This window comes from Pan paniscus, chromosome X (assembly GCF_029289425.2).
Source record: "Pan paniscus chromosome X, NHGRI_mPanPan1-v2.0_pri, whole genome shotgun sequence".
NCBI classification, from domain to species: domain Eukaryota; kingdom Metazoa; phylum Chordata; class Mammalia; order Primates; family Hominidae; genus Pan; species Pan paniscus.
The window spans coordinates 51,453,224-51,470,470 of record NC_073272.2 but is presented as its reverse complement, the minus strand read 5'-3'; the positions used below and the strand labels follow the sequence as shown (position 1 = coordinate 51,470,470).

Here is a 17,247-nt window from a genome sequence, read left to right as displayed (position 1 = left end):
AAGATAATCTAAACAAAGACTTTCCTCCTTTTATAAAAATTTACACAAAAGGTACCATTGACCTAAATGTAAAATGCAAAACTATAAAACTTCTGGAAGATATCATAGGAGAAAATCTACATGATTTTGGATTCAGTGATGACTTTTTATATACAATACAAATAGCATGATCCAGGAAAGAAAAAAAATTAATAAGTTAGACTTCACTAAAATTAAAAATTTCTGGTTTGCAAAAACTACTGTAAAGAGTATAAAAAGACAAGCCACGGCCAGGCGCAGTGGCTCACGCCTGTAATCCCCGCACTTTGGGAGGCCGAGGCGGGCGGATCACGAGGTCAGGAGATCGAGACCATCCTGGCTAACATGGTGAAACCTCGTCTCTACTAAAATACAAAAAATTAGCCAGGCGTGGTGGCAGGCACCTGTAGTCCCAGCTACTCAGGAGGCTGAGGCAGGAGAATGGCGTGAACCCAGGAGGCGGAGCTTGCAGTGAGCCAAGCGAGATCGCACCACTGCACTCCAGCCTAGTCAACAGAGCGAGACTCCATCTCAAAAAAAAAAAAAAAAAAGCCAAGAAGACAAGCCACAGACTAGGATAAGACATTTACAAAACATATATCTGATAAAGGACTGGTATCCAAAATACAAAGAACTAAAACTCAACAATAAAAAAAATCCCAATTTAAAAATGGGCAAAAAACCTGAACCTCACCAAAGAAAGATGTACATATGGCAAATAGCATGTGAAAAGATGCTCAACATCATTTGTCATTAGAGAAATGCAAATTAAAACAATGAGATACCACTACATACCTATTAGAATGGCTAAAATCCAAAACACTGACAATACCAAGGATGCAAACTAACAGGAACTCTCATTCATAGCTGGTAGGAATGCAAAATGGTATAGCCACTTTGGCACTTTGGCAGACAGTTTGGTGGCACTTTTTTTTATGAAACAATACAAAACAAAACATAGTGTTACCATATGATCCAACAATCGCACCCCTAAATACTTACTTACTTGATTTGAAAATTTATATCCACATAAAAACCTGCACACAGGTGTTTGTTGCAACTTCATTCATAATTGCCCCCAACAGTAAGCAACCAAGATGTCCTTCAGTAGGTGAATGGATAAACAAACAGTAGTATATACAGACAATGGAATACTATTCAGCAATAAGAAGGAATGAGCAATAAATCCACACAAAGACATGGATGAATCTTAAATGCATATTGGTAAGTGAAAGAAGCTAATCTAAAAAGGTTATATTCTGTATGAGTCCTTTTACATGATATTATGGTAAAGGCAAATTTATGGAGACAATAAACAGGTCAGTGGTTGCCACGGACTCAAGAGAAGAAGGGATTGAATAGGTAATGCACAGGGGACTTGTTAAGGCAGTGAAACTATTCTACATGATACTGTAATAGTGGATACACTATATATTTGTCAAAACTTATAGAACTTCACAGCACAAAGAATGAACATAATGTATGCAAATTAAAAAAATCATTTAGGAGACTGAAGATCCCAGGATAGAATGCAGCATGTGAAAAAAGAATCTAACTGCATCACAAATTTATAAAACAGCCTCAATGAAAGGGATAAAGGCGAAAAGTGCTGACCCAGGTAACTGTGAAAATGAATAAAATTTGTAAGATTAAAGCAAAAGGAATGATGCTGCACTCTTGATAAAGTTGTCTCTTATGGAGGGTATGGGTTAACAATTCTGAAACCACTATACATGTACAGTCATGCATTACTTAATGATGGGGATACATTCTGAGAAATGTGTTGTTAGGTAATTTCATCATCGTGCAAACATCATAGAGTGTACTTACATAAACCTAGATGGTCTAGCCTACTACACACCTAGACTGTATGGTATAGCCTATTGCTCTTAGGCTACAAACCTGTATAGCATGTTACTCTACTGAATACTGTAGTCAACTGTAACATAATGGTAAGTATGTGTCTAAACATAGAAAAGTACAGTAAAAATTTGGTACTATTTATACCACAAACTATTAAAACATGGTATCATATATGCAGTCTGTAGTTGACCAAAATGTCATTATGTAGCATATGACTATATACCAGAAGTAAACAGTTAAGTAACAGATTGTGAGTGGTAGGAACCAGGTTTCTCACTGTTGGAGTAGGAGGTTATAGACAAGCAAAGGGAGGAGGCTAGAGTGATCCATGTGGTAATAGATTAGAATTAGAGACATGAGTATGATCTCATGTTTAGCTTACTGTAGATACAGGTGGTTACATATACATATATTCATAGATATATGTATATGTGTGTATATATGTATGGGTCAGAATACACATATTTCCTTACTGCATTGGCTAACAGGGCCTAGAAGCAACAAATGCCTCAGTAGAAAGGAGCATACCTAGTATCCATGTATCCATATCATGGCTTCTAATACCATTTTCCAATAAAAGGAACCAGGGTTCCTTGGAGAAATGGCTGATTCTAGCACTGGGGCAGGAAATATATAATATGAGCCTAGAGCATGTTGTAGTGCCAAAAAATAAGGATATGCTCAAAAAAGACCCCACAATGATAGGAGTTTGTCAAAGGGAAATGGAGCCAATTGAAAGAGTTCCCAGTAGCCAAAGCTGGAACAATTTGACCAACAAAATGTAGTAATGGATTATAACTCAAAGCACAAAATAAATGAGTCCATACTGATATAAATGATTTAATAGATAAATAAATGGGAAAGAAAAAGACAAGTCTCCCATGTAAAACAATTCCAAATAATTTCTGTAGATATTTCACCCTCATGGAGGTGAAACCTAACTTCCTAGTCCTACGTGTGAACTAAACCAGGGGGTCCCCATCCACGGGGCCATGGACTGATACCAGTCAGTGGCCTGTTAGGAACCAGTCCGCGTAGCAGGAGGTGAGCAGAGGGCGAGCAAGCATTACAGCCTGAGCTCCACCTCCTGTCAGATCAGTGGCAGCATTAGATTCTCAGAGGAGCACGAACCCTATTTGTGAACTGCGCATGCGAGGGATGTAGGTTGTGCACTCCTTATGAGAATCTAACTAATGCCTGATGATCTGAGGTGGAACAGTTTCATCTCAAAACCATCCTCACCCCCCACCGCTGGTTTCGTTGAAGATGAAATTGTCTTCCATGAAACTGGTCCCTGTCCCTGGTGCCAAAAATGTTGTGGACCGCTGTTCTACGCAGTGACTTCCTTCCGAAGAGTACAGTATGGAAAGAAGAAAAAATAGTTTTACAGTGGATAAACCTGGCAAACATTACACCTCAGCCAGGTGATCAAGGTCAACATCAACAGTGATAAGTCATATTGATGGTATGTGCTCCTTAATAAGACATAATGAGAAAGACACTCCACCTCTGCGGTCTTCATCTCCAAAATTCCATTGTAATCATGAGAAAAACATCAGATAAATCCCAATTGAGAGACATTCTACAAAATACCTGACCAGTACTCTTCAAAACTGTTAAGGTCATCTAAAACAAGGAAAGTCTGAGAAACTGTCACAGCCAAGAGGAGCCCTTAGCTCCTTAGAGACATGAAGAATATGTAATATAGTATCCTGGATGAGACACTTAGGTAAAAACTAAGTAAATCTGAAGAAATTATGTACTTTAGCTAATTAAAAAAAAAGTAAGTGGGGGAAAAATTAGAGGACATCAATTCTAAAATTTGGCCGTTTTCCTAATTAAGTAACCTAAATGAACCCTTTAAAGCCTGTGGACATCATCATAGGTTTCATTTTAAAGATCCAGCATATTACATTGATGTGGTTTATAGCCCTGCAGAGCTTTCCATATGGGCCACTTTTTTTTTAAGTTCAAAAGGCAACAGTAATGTTTGCCATTCTTCCAGGCTAAGTGTTTAGGGACGTTCAAGTGTTATAAGAATGATTAATTTCAAAATACCTTTTCTTTTCGTTCCCACACAATCCACACAGTTGCTCTAGTCAGATAGCTTGAGGGAAGCCTAACTGAAGTGATAATAGTAGATTTCTCCATGAGCTGGAACCCAAGATATTTTACTTTGTTTTCAGTTTCTCTCTGGAGAAAAACTATGACACATTTTTACAGTGTGGCAAAACAAATAGAAATGTTTCGCAATTTACTTGGTAAATTTCAAGTACCCTCAGGTTTTTTATTCTATCACATTTGAGTATTAAGATTTTTTTTCTTCTCCTGGATTTTGGTAGGTTATGTTGAAACTCAGCAGGCGGTATGGGGGAACACAGCCTACCCAATAATATGCTTAGGCTCTGAAGTCATCCCTGACTCTTTTCTATTTTATTTCCCATATCTAATTGGTCCTATCAGTTCCCCCTCTGAAATTTGTCCAGAACTTATTTCTTCCTCTACATTCCTGCTGTCTTCATTCAGGCCTTTTGATCTTTTGCCTAGATTACAAAAAAACAAGTTTCACTCACTGGTCTTCTCGTCTCCAACCTACACTACTCAAGCCACCCTCCACACTGCCAAAAATTCTCTAAAACTCAAATGTGATCATATCATTCCTCTGCTTTTAGGTCATTTGATGGTGCTTTGGTTACAAATGAGGTCGAAAAGTGTACACAATCTGGACCCCACCTAGATTTCTAACTAGATCTCCTCCTACCCTAGCCCCTGCAGTCTTCCTTCTTGCTCCAACTGCCACCACCCTTCCCACCCCAGGGGGCCTCAGACCTCAAACCCGCAGACGCAGACGCTGTTTCTTGAATATAAAAGGCTCTCTCATGCTGCTGGACCTTTATCTGTGTTGCTCTCCCTGCCAGGAATGTCTCTTCATTCAACAGTTAGGGAGTAGCAAGGCACACTAGGTAGAAAGACAGGGAGGTGAGGAAAAAAGGGGAATCGAAGAGCATTACTAAACCAGCACAGTGCTAGGCTCATATCTGGGTGTTCCATAAGTATCAAATGAGTAAGTGAATGAATGAATGAATGAATGCACTGCTGACCATAAGGTGCAGGCTGCAGAGGCAGGCAAGTGAGAACAGATGGACTATGAGAACAGTCCTCCGTGTTTTTCTGTTACTCAAACTCTTTTTCTATTCCCTCCACCTTCTTTCACATCTCTATGTTTATGTTTCTTCTAATTTACAAACTACTATAACACTACCTCAGATGCATTTAACCATGCCATGCATAATTTATTTATTCATTCCTCATAAATCAAGCCCTCTAGCCATCTGGAAAACAAGAACCACTTTTATTGCCTTTCAAGCCCCTTCTCACTAATCTTTTTAGTACGTGCTATTGTGCCTGGTACAAAATGTAGTATTTTATGCAGTTTCACCTCTGAATATCAAGGACATTGTGACCTTTTTGTTGTCGTTGTCTTTATTAGGAAATCCCATGTGAAAACATTAAATAAAGTAAGAGCAATTAGAAAGCAAAGCAAGAAAGTTATATCACTACAGAGTGGGCTATAAGTGGGCTGATTTTCGTGTTTGTCTCATGAAAAGCAGCCTCATTATTTTATGGTTAGACCTTGTAAACTAGAAGCAGTAGTTCTCCTCTAAAGGCTAATGAAAAGTGATGAAGGACTATTCATGTGAAAACACATTCTACAATCATAGGTAATGTCAAAATCTCATTCTGCTTCAGTTTTCTAGTCTATGAAATGAGAATAATACATAGTCACTTGCCCCAATCATCTACTGAGAGCAACATGAACACACAAAGTACTTTGCAGTTATAGATGATGGATACCATTTTCTATTAGAAGTAACAATGATTAACCACTCTGGTTTAACCAGAAGACTTTAAGTAGAGGTAGCCAATGTAAGCTTATGAATCCCCCTAACTGACCACTTCACTAAAGTCAGTGATTGGTGTAACTGACTCAGTATGGTTATAACTACACATAAGCAGAAGCAATATGCTAACACAGTTCTCTTTGGCAGAAGTAGGCAGATGACCACTAAATACTATACCATGAGTACCCTTCCTTTATGAACTTTAAATTCAGGGGCCCTCTCCTACTGTCGCTTTCCTGACATATCTTCCCAAGGCAAATTCCTTGTTATTCTTTTTAACCCGTGGCTTTTATACTGGTATGTTCACCCCAAATTAGTCACCTCCTCAGAGAAACCTCCCCTGACCTTCCTAACTAAAGTATTATTCCCCAGTTATAATCTATTGTCATTCAGTTTATTTCCATCCTAGTACTTATCATGATGGGTAATTAACTAAGTAATCTTTTTACTCGTTTACTGCCCTCCCCAGCTAGCTCTAAGTTCTAGGTCAATATTTGTCTTAATCCCACCACTGTATCCCCAGTGCCTACAATAGAGCCTGGTTCACAGCAGGTGCTCTAAAACTATTTGTTGAATGAATTGATGAAGGAGTTTCATCCTTACAGTGACAATAAGGTTAATTAAAACTTATTAGCATGGCATTCAAGGTCCGACTGTAAGATCCTTTGAGGTGGCCGCACAATGGTCAAGCCATTGTGACATTCCCCTACCCTTGTGATAATGTACTTTGTGATATTCCCCATCCTTGTGAATGTACTTTGTAACATCCTCCCTGCTCTTGAGAATGTACTTTGTAACATCCATCCCCTGCCCGCAAAAAATTGCTCCTGACTCCACCGCCTATCCCAAACCTATAAGAACCAATGATAATCCCACCACCCTTCACTGACTCCTTTCTCGGACTCAGCCCACTTGCACCCAAGTGAATAAACAGCCTTGTTGCTCACACTAAGCCTGCTCAGGTGGTCTCTTATACGGACGCACATAACACCAACTATCTGGACTTACATTCTGCCTTTTTATATCTCCATATATTCTGCCTGTTGATATCTCTGTAAAAGCATACTTTCTGCCTGAAGTGTTCTTCCTACCAAATAACTAATCTTTCAAGACCTCGCTCCAAAACATCTTTTCTATGAAATCTCCAGTCCTTCGCAGAAACACACCCACACATGAAATGCTTATTCTGCTAAATTCCTATAAAAGCTATAGAACTTATAATACAGGGTTGTAGCAATAATAATAATAAAATAATGATACTGAACATGTTATTGAGCACTTAACTGTATGCCAGGTATAGTTATAAGCACTATATATGTATTATCTCATTTAATCCTGAAAATAACTCTAAGGGGTAGGAACTATCATAAGTATTTATGTGGCTATTTAGCTAGCTATAATCAACTTCATGAAGGCAGGGATGGTATCTTCAAGCCTTGCTAATTCCCAGAACTCAGCAAAGTGTCTACAATGTCTTATGTACTTAATATGAATTTGCTGCATAATGAATTTGACAGCAGTTCCTTGTCCTCTGTCTACTTTTACAATGGCAATCCCAGTTAAAGAACCAGACAGAGTTTTAAAGTAATTATACAAATGTAATCTTAAAGTGATACTGTCCTTTCTAAGTACAATAAGGAATTCAGAAGTCATAAAGGAAAGGGGCAATATTCATGGCTATATAAACATTTTAAATATCTGTAAATTTAAAAAAAAGTTAAAAGAGACAAACTAGAAGTGGATAAAATACATTTAACCTACATCAGACAAAAGAGTAATAATAGTATATGAAGGGCTCTGGTAAAGAAATAAGAACAAATAATCAGCCTATTAGAAAAATAGGAACATCACATGAACAGGAAACTTTCAGAGAAAGAAATTGAAACGGTTTGTAAACATATAAAAATATGCTCAACCTCATTAATTAAAAAAATGAAAATTAAAATGAGATTTATTTATCCTATCATATTGTAAAGATGAAAAAAGAATGTAATGTCAGCACTGGTAAGATTGTGGGGAAATAGGCATTCTCATACACTTATGCGACAAAAATACTCTCATATGCCTAGAAGACATAGATGCAAGGTTGTTTGTTGCAGCATTGTTTGTAACAGCAAAAGATCAGAAACAACTGAAATGTGCATCAATAGAAGCTTGGTTAAATAAGCCATGGCACAAACATACCATGAAATTGTATGCAGCCATTGAAAAGAATATGCAGCTAGGTAACCAGATAACCAAGGAGGGGGATTTTAATTTTACGAATGCATTCCAGTTAATAAAAAATCCAATTATAGAAAGAGGAAACGATTTCAACATACACTTCATCAAACAGTATATGAGGTGGGCAGATATGCACATGAAATGCTATTCAACGTCATTAGCCATTAAGGAAATTAAATTGAGACAATGATGAGATAACACTACATACGTATTATACTAGGATGGCCAAAATACCAAGTGCTGTTAAGGGTGCAGAGCAAGTAGAACTCTCATACATAGCTAGTTCAGATGCAAAATGGTACCGGCACTCTGGTTTGTCAGTTTCTTATAAAGTTAAACACATTTACCATATGACTAAGTGATCCTACTCCTGGGTATACTACTCAGCAAGAAGAAGAAATGAACAACTTAGATATATCTCCAAGGCATTAATCTGAGTGAAAGCAGTCTCAAGGAGTGACATACTATGTGATTCCATGTACATGACATCATTGAAAAGAAAAGAAACTATAAGGACAGAGAAAAGATCACTGGTACCAGGGGTTAGGGAGGAAGGAGGTCTGACTGCAAAGGAGTGGCAAGAGGGAATTCTTTAGGGAGTTGAACTGTTCTGTATCCTGTCAGTGGTGGTAGTTACAAGAATCTAGCCATTTGTTAAAAACTCACAGGACTGTGTGCTAGAAAATAAAATTACAAAAAAATAAAATTTTATTGTACATAAATTTTAAAAAATTAAGATAAATTATCATCACCAATAATGATACCTCCTACTTCTCGGTCTAAGGGAGGAACATCATCTCTCATGGAGAAATCCATAGCGGTTGCTGGAATGTCCATCAGGTCTTCATCACTGGAGCTGTTCTGGAAGCTACTAAAACTCCCCTGCTGAAAGCCTCTGTTATCCATGGCACCTGTGCAGAAAGAAAAATAGGAGGCTTATAACAATGATCTTCAAGTCCCTTACATGTAACATTTGCCATTTGAACCATTTTGAAGTATACAATTCAGTAGCATTGAGTACACTTACTATGTGCAACTATCACGACTATCCATTTCCAGAACTATTTCATCATCCCAAACAGAAACTCTGTACCCAACAAACAGTAACTCCCCATCCCCCAGGCCCTGGTAACCTCTATTATACTTTTTGTCTCTATAGATTTGCTGATTCTGGATATTTCATATAAATGAAATCACACAATATGTGACACTTTGTGTCCGGTTTCTTTCACTTAGCATAATATTTTCAACATCCATCCATGTTACAGCATGTATCAGCACTTCATCAATTTTTATGGCTGAATATTATTTCACTGTATGGATAGACCACATTTTGTTTATCTATTCATCAGCTGATGGACATCTGGGTAATCTTCACCTTTTGGGTTGGCACTTAGTCTTATGTCTTCTTTCATGCTCTTGCATGAATATATTCATGCAAACTAAATATATTCAGTTACCCTCTAGATATAATGTACCTCTAGCATTACCATGTAGTTGATGGCAATATTTGAGAACCCTTCAAATGAGTATAAAACCAAATGAGGGCATGTGTACAAACATAACAGTAGTTCACAAGTAATCAACTGAAATAAAAACTAGACATCAGTATTGAGAAATGTGCTGGCCATTTGAGAATGGGGAAAAAAAATTATCTTATTCTTCTGACTCTCCCAGACGTCTTAATACAGTGTATATGCACAGAAATACTAGATGACTGACATGGGGAAAAGAAACATAGTGTGCCATTCAATGCTGTTCTTAAGAATTTAATATTAAAGATGAAAAATGTTCTTCATCCCAAGTGTAATTTTTCAGATTGTAAATTTTACTTAAAAAATATTAGTATACTGATTTATTTAGTTTTTAAAAGCATTATGGCCAACTTTATGTAGGCCCACCCTCCCTATTTCTTAAAGAAAATCTTAGTCAAAAATCATACCCAGAAAAGTTCTACTGAATTACACAAATATTATTTGTTTTAAACTTTCCAACTCTTTAAAGAAACTTCTTGTCCTAGGTTGTCAGAACTAAGAGTGATGAATGTGGTAAAAAACAAATAGGATAAATCAAGTAAGAGGCCTAAAAAGCAGGCCTTAAATATTCAGCAAAAAGGAGAAAGAACCAACATTTACCAGGTACATGTCAATTTCTAGGCACTGGGCTATGTGCTTAAAATGAATTATTTCCTTTAATTTTTCCTACATTCCTATGCTATGGCATTATCACTCCTAGTGTAGATAAGGAAACTGAAAGCTGCAAAAGGCTAACTTGCCCAGTTAGTGTTGTTGTTGTTGTTGTTTTTAAAGTTAAGGTCCAAATCATGTGTTCAATTTCACAATACCTCATTTGTGATAAAGAGACCAGCTTAACTGAAGTGTGAGTGACATTTATGAACACCTACTATGCATGAATCATTGTGGCATAGTGGGCCAGATACAAAAATGATGCTGGATAGGCCAGATGAGATGAAGATTGATTGGCAAAGACTTGGGAGTTAACAACATCAAGGTGATGATTGAAACTAAGAGAACAGATACCCCAAGGCAAATTTCCTATATAAATGTTTGAGGTAATTGATATGCTAATTACTTTGATTTGATCATTACACAAAGTATACATGTATTGAAACATCACACTGTACCGCATACATATGTACAATTATATGTCAATTTAAAATAAAATTTAAAAAGAAATGCAATCTCAATGTTCTTTAGCATGCACAAGTAACTTGAAATCTGTGCAAATGTGAACTAAATAATAGGTTATTCTGGAACACTACCATGCATACATGATGATATATGGTCAGGTAGGGAAGGATACAAAGTTACCCCAAGGTACTAATAACGTACAAAATTATTGACCATAAAACAACTTCCTCAGCTACAAAAGTTAACCTTGATGTGTGGATCAAATGGGTGCTGGGATACTAAGAAGCCATGTTTTATAGCCTCAGCCAAGCTCCCTTGCTGCTCACCAATCCAACCTTGCTGGACTTTTCTGCCGTTCATTATCCTGCTTTCTTCAATCCCTTTCTCCGGAGAGGACTCCCTCAGTAAAGGACTCACACAAAATCCTGTCTCTGCTTCTGCTTCTAGGGAACCAGGCCTAATACAGGATTGTTAGCAGGTTTTTCCTATTACCAACAACAGACGAGAAATTGACTCTGCCTGTCTTCCCTCCTGTCATTCAGGAAGAAGTGCCTTTACTTTTTATTTAAGAAAAAAGAAAATCAGCCGGGCATGGTGGATCACACCTGTAATCCCAGCACTTTGGGAGGCCGAGGTGGGTGGATCACCTGAGGTCAGGAGTTCGAGACCAGCTTGACTAACATGGTGAAACCTCGCCTCTACTAAAAATACAAAAATTAGCCAGGCGTGGTGGTGTGTGCCTGTAATCCCAGCTACTCAGGAGGCTGAAGCAGGAGAATCGCTTGAAACCGGGAGGCGGAGGTTGCAGTGAGCCGAGATTGTGCCACTGCACTGCAGCCTGGTTGACAGAGCAAGACTCCGTCCCAAAAAAAAAAGAAAAAAAAATTCATTCTGTGTTGACGTTGGTCAGATTAAGAGTGCATCCAAAGCATCTTTACTTGAGCTTTTGGGCACATGCTGGCTCATAGAAGTTTATTTTGTTTTTTAATGATGAAACTATTTTGTCTGCTTTACAAATAACTGTACCTTACAGTGAACATTGCAACACACAACATGTATAAGATCAGGAAACATTGTTGGGTAATATTTAAACATTTGGATCTCCTAAGCAAGGTTAAACAACACCACACAGAATCACATGACAAAACTGCCAATATAAGGGCCTATTTCACTTCTGAGGCTTGTTATTTCTTGGAACACCACTCAGGATCTATATAAAGTATACTATGCATATAAACGTATTACTATTTATCTTTCGTGGGTTTTTTGTTTGTTTGTTTTTGAGACAGAGTCTTGCTCTGTCACCCAGGCTGGAGTGTGGTGGTGCCACTACTGCTCACTGCAGCCTTGGCCTCCCAGGCTCAAGCAATCCTGCCACCTCAGCGTCCCAAGTAGCTGGGACTACAGGCGTGCGTCACTGTGCCCAGTTAATGTTTTTTTGTTTGTTTGTTTGTTTTGTTTTTTGTACAGATAGGGTCTCACTATTTTGGCCAGGCTGGTCTTGAACTCCTGGGCTCAAGCAATCCTCCCACCTCAGCCTCCCAAAGTGTTGGGATTACAAGCGTAAGCCACAGCACCCTGCCTACTATTGATCTCATTGGTAGAATGACTCACTGTTAGCAGCAGACAAGACCATGGACATAAACATACAACATGTAACAGCTATAATCAAGGTTAACTAATTAAATCATGACTTTCTCTCTTATAAGCCCCTGGACCTCTTCCTGGAAATGTTGACCTCAACCTTTGACTCTATGCGTCAATGTTTTCTGTTCTTGCTTTGAATGTAACATCAGCAGATTCCTTCAAACCAGTAACATTTCTATGTTGATTGCTAATTTGCTCCCACTTTCCAAATTTCTCAACTGACTTTTGGGGAGAATCAAAATTTGGAAAAACATAAACTTCCTGAAAAGTGCTGGAAGGAATACCCATATGTAATTGCTACTTGGAACAGATCCTGTTCCGGGATTATGAGGTTCATGATCTTGACACTCTTGAAGATTACAGGCTAATTATTTTGTAGACAATATCTCAATTTTGGTTTGTTTGATGTTTCCTCACAAATAGACTCAGGTTATACATCTTTGACAATAATATCAGAGAAGTGACATTGTGTTCTTCTATTTGCATCCTGTTAGAGGGCACATACTTTTTATTTGCCCCACTAATGATGATACTTATTTGATCACTTGATAAAAGTGATATCTTCCAGGTCTTTACATTGTTAATATATCATTTGTCTCTTTGTAACAGTGATTATTTTATGATGAGGTACTTTGACACTAAGTAAAAAAACCATTTCTTATAAAAACATTTTCATTCAATCAATTGAATTCATTTCATTCAATAAAATTATATTCAATTTATATATAAATAAATCCTAATTTTTTCAATGGGTTATAATCTATTGCTATTGTTTTCATACTCAAATTTTCCAAACTTCTCCAGTGGGAACTTTTTCAAGCTGGCTTCTATGTTCTTTTGACATATCCCCATTATGCTTTGAGAATTAACTTAATTTCTGTCACAAAAGACATTCCAGACTCATCTTGTATTTTCATGCTCCATCTCCAATATCAGCCATTTCTTCCAGGAACTCTGAGTCCTTTTAGTTGGGGGTGGTATTTAAAAGACATGATCTGGGTGCTCATTGTTATTCGGGTTGCTGCTCCCCAATGGACATAGGTAGGGAACACACACACACTTTCACATATATTTTCACATCCACCTATATATATTGACAACATGTATGTTTTACATATATCAATATTTACACATGTAAAAAACATAAGTTTTCACTTATATCTGATTCCAATCCAACATAACAAGGCTCAATCTAGTCTTTTCTCTTCCTATATATGTACCTTCCCCTTCATTAACAATGAAAAATCTTTTAATTTTTTTACTTTCTTGAACAATCCTCCTGTATATAACCAGTCTCCTATCTTTTCCTCAACTCTTCTCTGCACAGATGATCTCCTCATACCTGTCAGGTTGACTCACACAACTGAACTACTACTCCATGTAGATTCCTTCTTTACCCTGCTCAGCCTCTGACACCCACAGCAAGCCATATATCCATGTGGAAGTCCAGATGTCATCTTCAATGTGTTTAAGTTCTAGTATTCAAGCCAACCACCTGAGTGGGTGCCCTTCTCATATCACTTGGGCTCTGACTCCCTAAGCAAGGCCACCTACATGCACAGATGTCCTCTTTAAACAAACAAAATAAATACAAAGAAAAAAGAAAACAAACAGCCCCTCCACTTTGCTCTGGATCTTAGCTCCTATGTAACTCAGATAAGATATTTCCCAGATTTAATCTGATTTATTAAGGAAACTTACTATTTCTAGCTCTCATTTCTCCCTCAAGCTACAGTCCTGAATTACCAAGAACTCCAATAGACAGTTTTATTGCTACTTTAACCTTAATAGCAGGACAAGGGAAAAAACAGTGAAAATAATATTAACCTAAACACAAATAATAAAATCCAAACAAGACAAATCATCTTTCCTTTATAAATGTAGGCAGCATCAGAGTCAATATTTATGGTTAATGTTTGTCTCACTCTGAGATTTACATTTGACAAACCTACAAAAAGCACTCAACCTCGCAAGTAGGCACTCAAGGTTTCTAGAAATCTTAGCTAAAAACAAGAACCATTTTAGCTGATGAGAAGAACTGAGGCTAAGAGAGTAGCACAATTCAGTAGTTTCCTTTTAGTGTAAATTTATTAAATGTCCATGAGTCCCATATGGTGACTAGCACAGAAAGAAAAAGCAAGAAAATTTGCAAAGTAATGCAGAATTCCTTTCCCTCTCTCTCCCCTCGCTGGTTATGTTTCACTCAGGAAGTGATTTAAAATACATGGTTCCAGCAACTCTACATTAGCCAAACAAATCATAGGAAGTAAAGGTACAGGGAGTCCAAAAATAACTTATCTCTGGCTTTGGAATGTGTCCTGTAGTCATAGTTTCAGATGGGTGTACCTATTGTTCTGGGAATTCATTAAAACAAAATAATGACACTATAAGATGAAGACCCAACAAAGGAGAAGCTGGAAAACTTTTTAGTTTCCTCATAGGCACCTTACGAACTTCTTCCTGTAACCCACTGACAGAACAATCCAGCTAAATTGAGCTGCCTCATTTCAAACATTTCCTGCAGCAGCTATCTGGTTCACTGTTTGGGTTATAAAGCGTCCTTTTAGTAAAATGCATAGAAAGAAAGGGTCAACAAAAGAAAATTGGAAGAAGCAAGTAAATCAAGCAAAACAGATGTTATGAATATAATCAGTAAAAGTGAAAGTGGTACTTACCCATGGTGCAAGTGATATTGCCCATTTTGATACAGTCTTTAGAATGTTCAAGAGAAAAAATTAAAGCTGCAGAGTAATGAGAAACCAATTCAATGTTCCTTAGAGTTGAGATTTGAATCCATATATAGTTGAACTCCAAGCCCAGTGCTCTTTCCATAACACACTGGGGCTTCACAACGACATGTCAGTCTAGAGAATGGCACATCTGGAAGAAATTAAACTTCTAGATGGCCACAAGCCTGAGGTCAGCCAGAATTTGGGGTAGGCCAGGAACAAATGTAATGGGATTTGATTTATTTTTCCAACTAGAGGATTACAGATAGGACTTGCCATGCAATTGAGAGCTAAGAAGGACAGCAAACAGGGGAAATTGTTGTTTGGCTGATATTTGTGTTACAAAGCTTGTATGCCCTTTGTCACTTTCTTGCTTAAAATTATAAGCTGGTTCCCCATGCGTAGAGAGTTAAGTTTAAAACTTCTTTGTATGGCATTCAGTGCCCTATCAAATCTGGATCCCATCTACACCAACAGACTTATCTCTTGCCACAAATTTGTTATACCCTACCTAGGCCACGTACTTTCAGACCTCCACGCCTGTGCTCAGGCAAGCCGCCCTATGTGGAATCCCACCCACCCCCACCTCCATTCTTTTTTCAGTATGGTAAAACCCCATTCAACATACCTAGGGCCAGCTCAAATAGGCTTTCCTCTCAACATTCCCTTTGTTCACATATCTATGTTGACTGCATAATCTCTTCTACTTGAGTCTTGTGACTACACCATGTCCTTCTCACTTCCATTGTTCTGGCAACTCCAGTGTTGTCTCAGAGTAGGTGTTCAATAAATGCTTACTGAGGAGTATTCCAGTTGGGGAGGAAGGGTTAAGAGGTAATCAACATATTTATATGGCTGACACTCAATAAATCTTTACCTTGCCCTATGAGGGAAGGAAATTAGGGAGATAAAAAGAGTTTATTACTTCATCATTACTCTCAAGGAATTTATGATCTAGTTGGGAAGAAAACCTTCACACCATGCAATTACACAGCAGCTAGGTGTTAAATTGTTACAATTGGCATTCAGAAAATGGAATGGGAGATTGTAAGCTAGAGACTTCAGGGAGGAGAGAGGGTATTCCAGGACCAAGAAACAAAATGGCCAAAGACTTGAAGATGAGAATGAAGGTGGCATTCGTGCTTGGCTAGAAGACAAGGAAGGTGTCTATGAACAAATGGATAGAGACAGGTCATGAAGGACCTGGGAAGTCAATGGAGTCACTGAGGTTTTTGAGGAGCAACATGATAAAAACATCATTTTAGGAGGTAAGTGTGGAAGCAGTAGTCTGGAAGAGAAGAGGAGGAAAGGGCTGGTAAGGCAGTTTGCCATTTCCAATTTCAATGTAGGTGATTTAGGTTGGAGGAGAAAGAAGGAAAAGGGAAGGAAGAGTACACACTCCCAATAATTGTACTAAGATCAAGGCAAGGGCCCTTGGTGGGGGTGGACAGGATGGTGCTAGTTTGTGGTATGGCTTACTGGCATCCTGTTTTACTAGTGACATTGACATGTGTTGGTTCAAATAAATTAATACCATCTCAACTAACCCATTTGGCAAAAACAAATGTATAAAACAACAGGTGGGCTGACACACACGACCCCACAAATGAAAATACAAAGCATGTCACATATTTCACTGCTAGCAAGCACAGAGAAACAATAAACTTTTCTATTTCTTTCTTATTTTTGCTCCACAAAAGTATCTGTTGACCTATACATGGCATTCTGGGTAAGTAATATATGCCGGATACTGCAAACACAGAAAAAGGAGAATGCAAGAGGAAGAAGGGGATTAGAGATGCATTATACAATTAACGAACATACAAGTATTGTCATATCATTTAAAATAAAACATTAAGACAATCCGAAGTAAAGCAGTGAAAGCAATAGGAGCTGACACACACATAAAATCACCTTCTGTCTACCCACTATACTTTGAGCTACTCAAGGACAGAGTTACTGAAATCTGTGCTCCCAAGTGCCTGACACAAAGCAAGGGCTCAGAAAATAATCTAGCTTATACTCCATTTCCAGTTTTAGTTACTTTATTTTGAGAAATGGAAATCAAATGCAAATCTTGCATGTTAATCTCTGAGTGCCATAGAACGTGCTTATTTCAGAGGCTTGGACTAATTCTTAACCCATAGCACTTTCTCCACCTGTTAGAATTTCAGACATTTCAGGCTAGAATTCCAGGAGGAAATAGTAGTGCTT

The 17,247-nt window shown here is 37.9% G+C and overlaps 1 protein-coding gene across 3 annotated transcripts in view; it reads right to left on the bottom strand.

The window, feature by feature from the left end:
• Positions 1–17,247, bottom strand: part of CLCN5 (chloride voltage-gated channel 5) — a 162,264-nt gene that overhangs the window by 42,062 nt on the left and 102,955 nt on the right. For 2 of the 3 annotated variants that reach the window (XM_003805958.6, XM_003805957.5), the window contains exon 4: positions 8,771–8,917. In XM_003805958.6, the coding sequence (XP_003806006.1) occupies positions 8,771–8,917 (147 nt within the window). Of the gene's footprint in view, positions 1–8,738; positions 8,918–17,247 lie in introns of those variants that run through there. The other variant, XM_063601641.1, reaches the window with a different exon arrangement.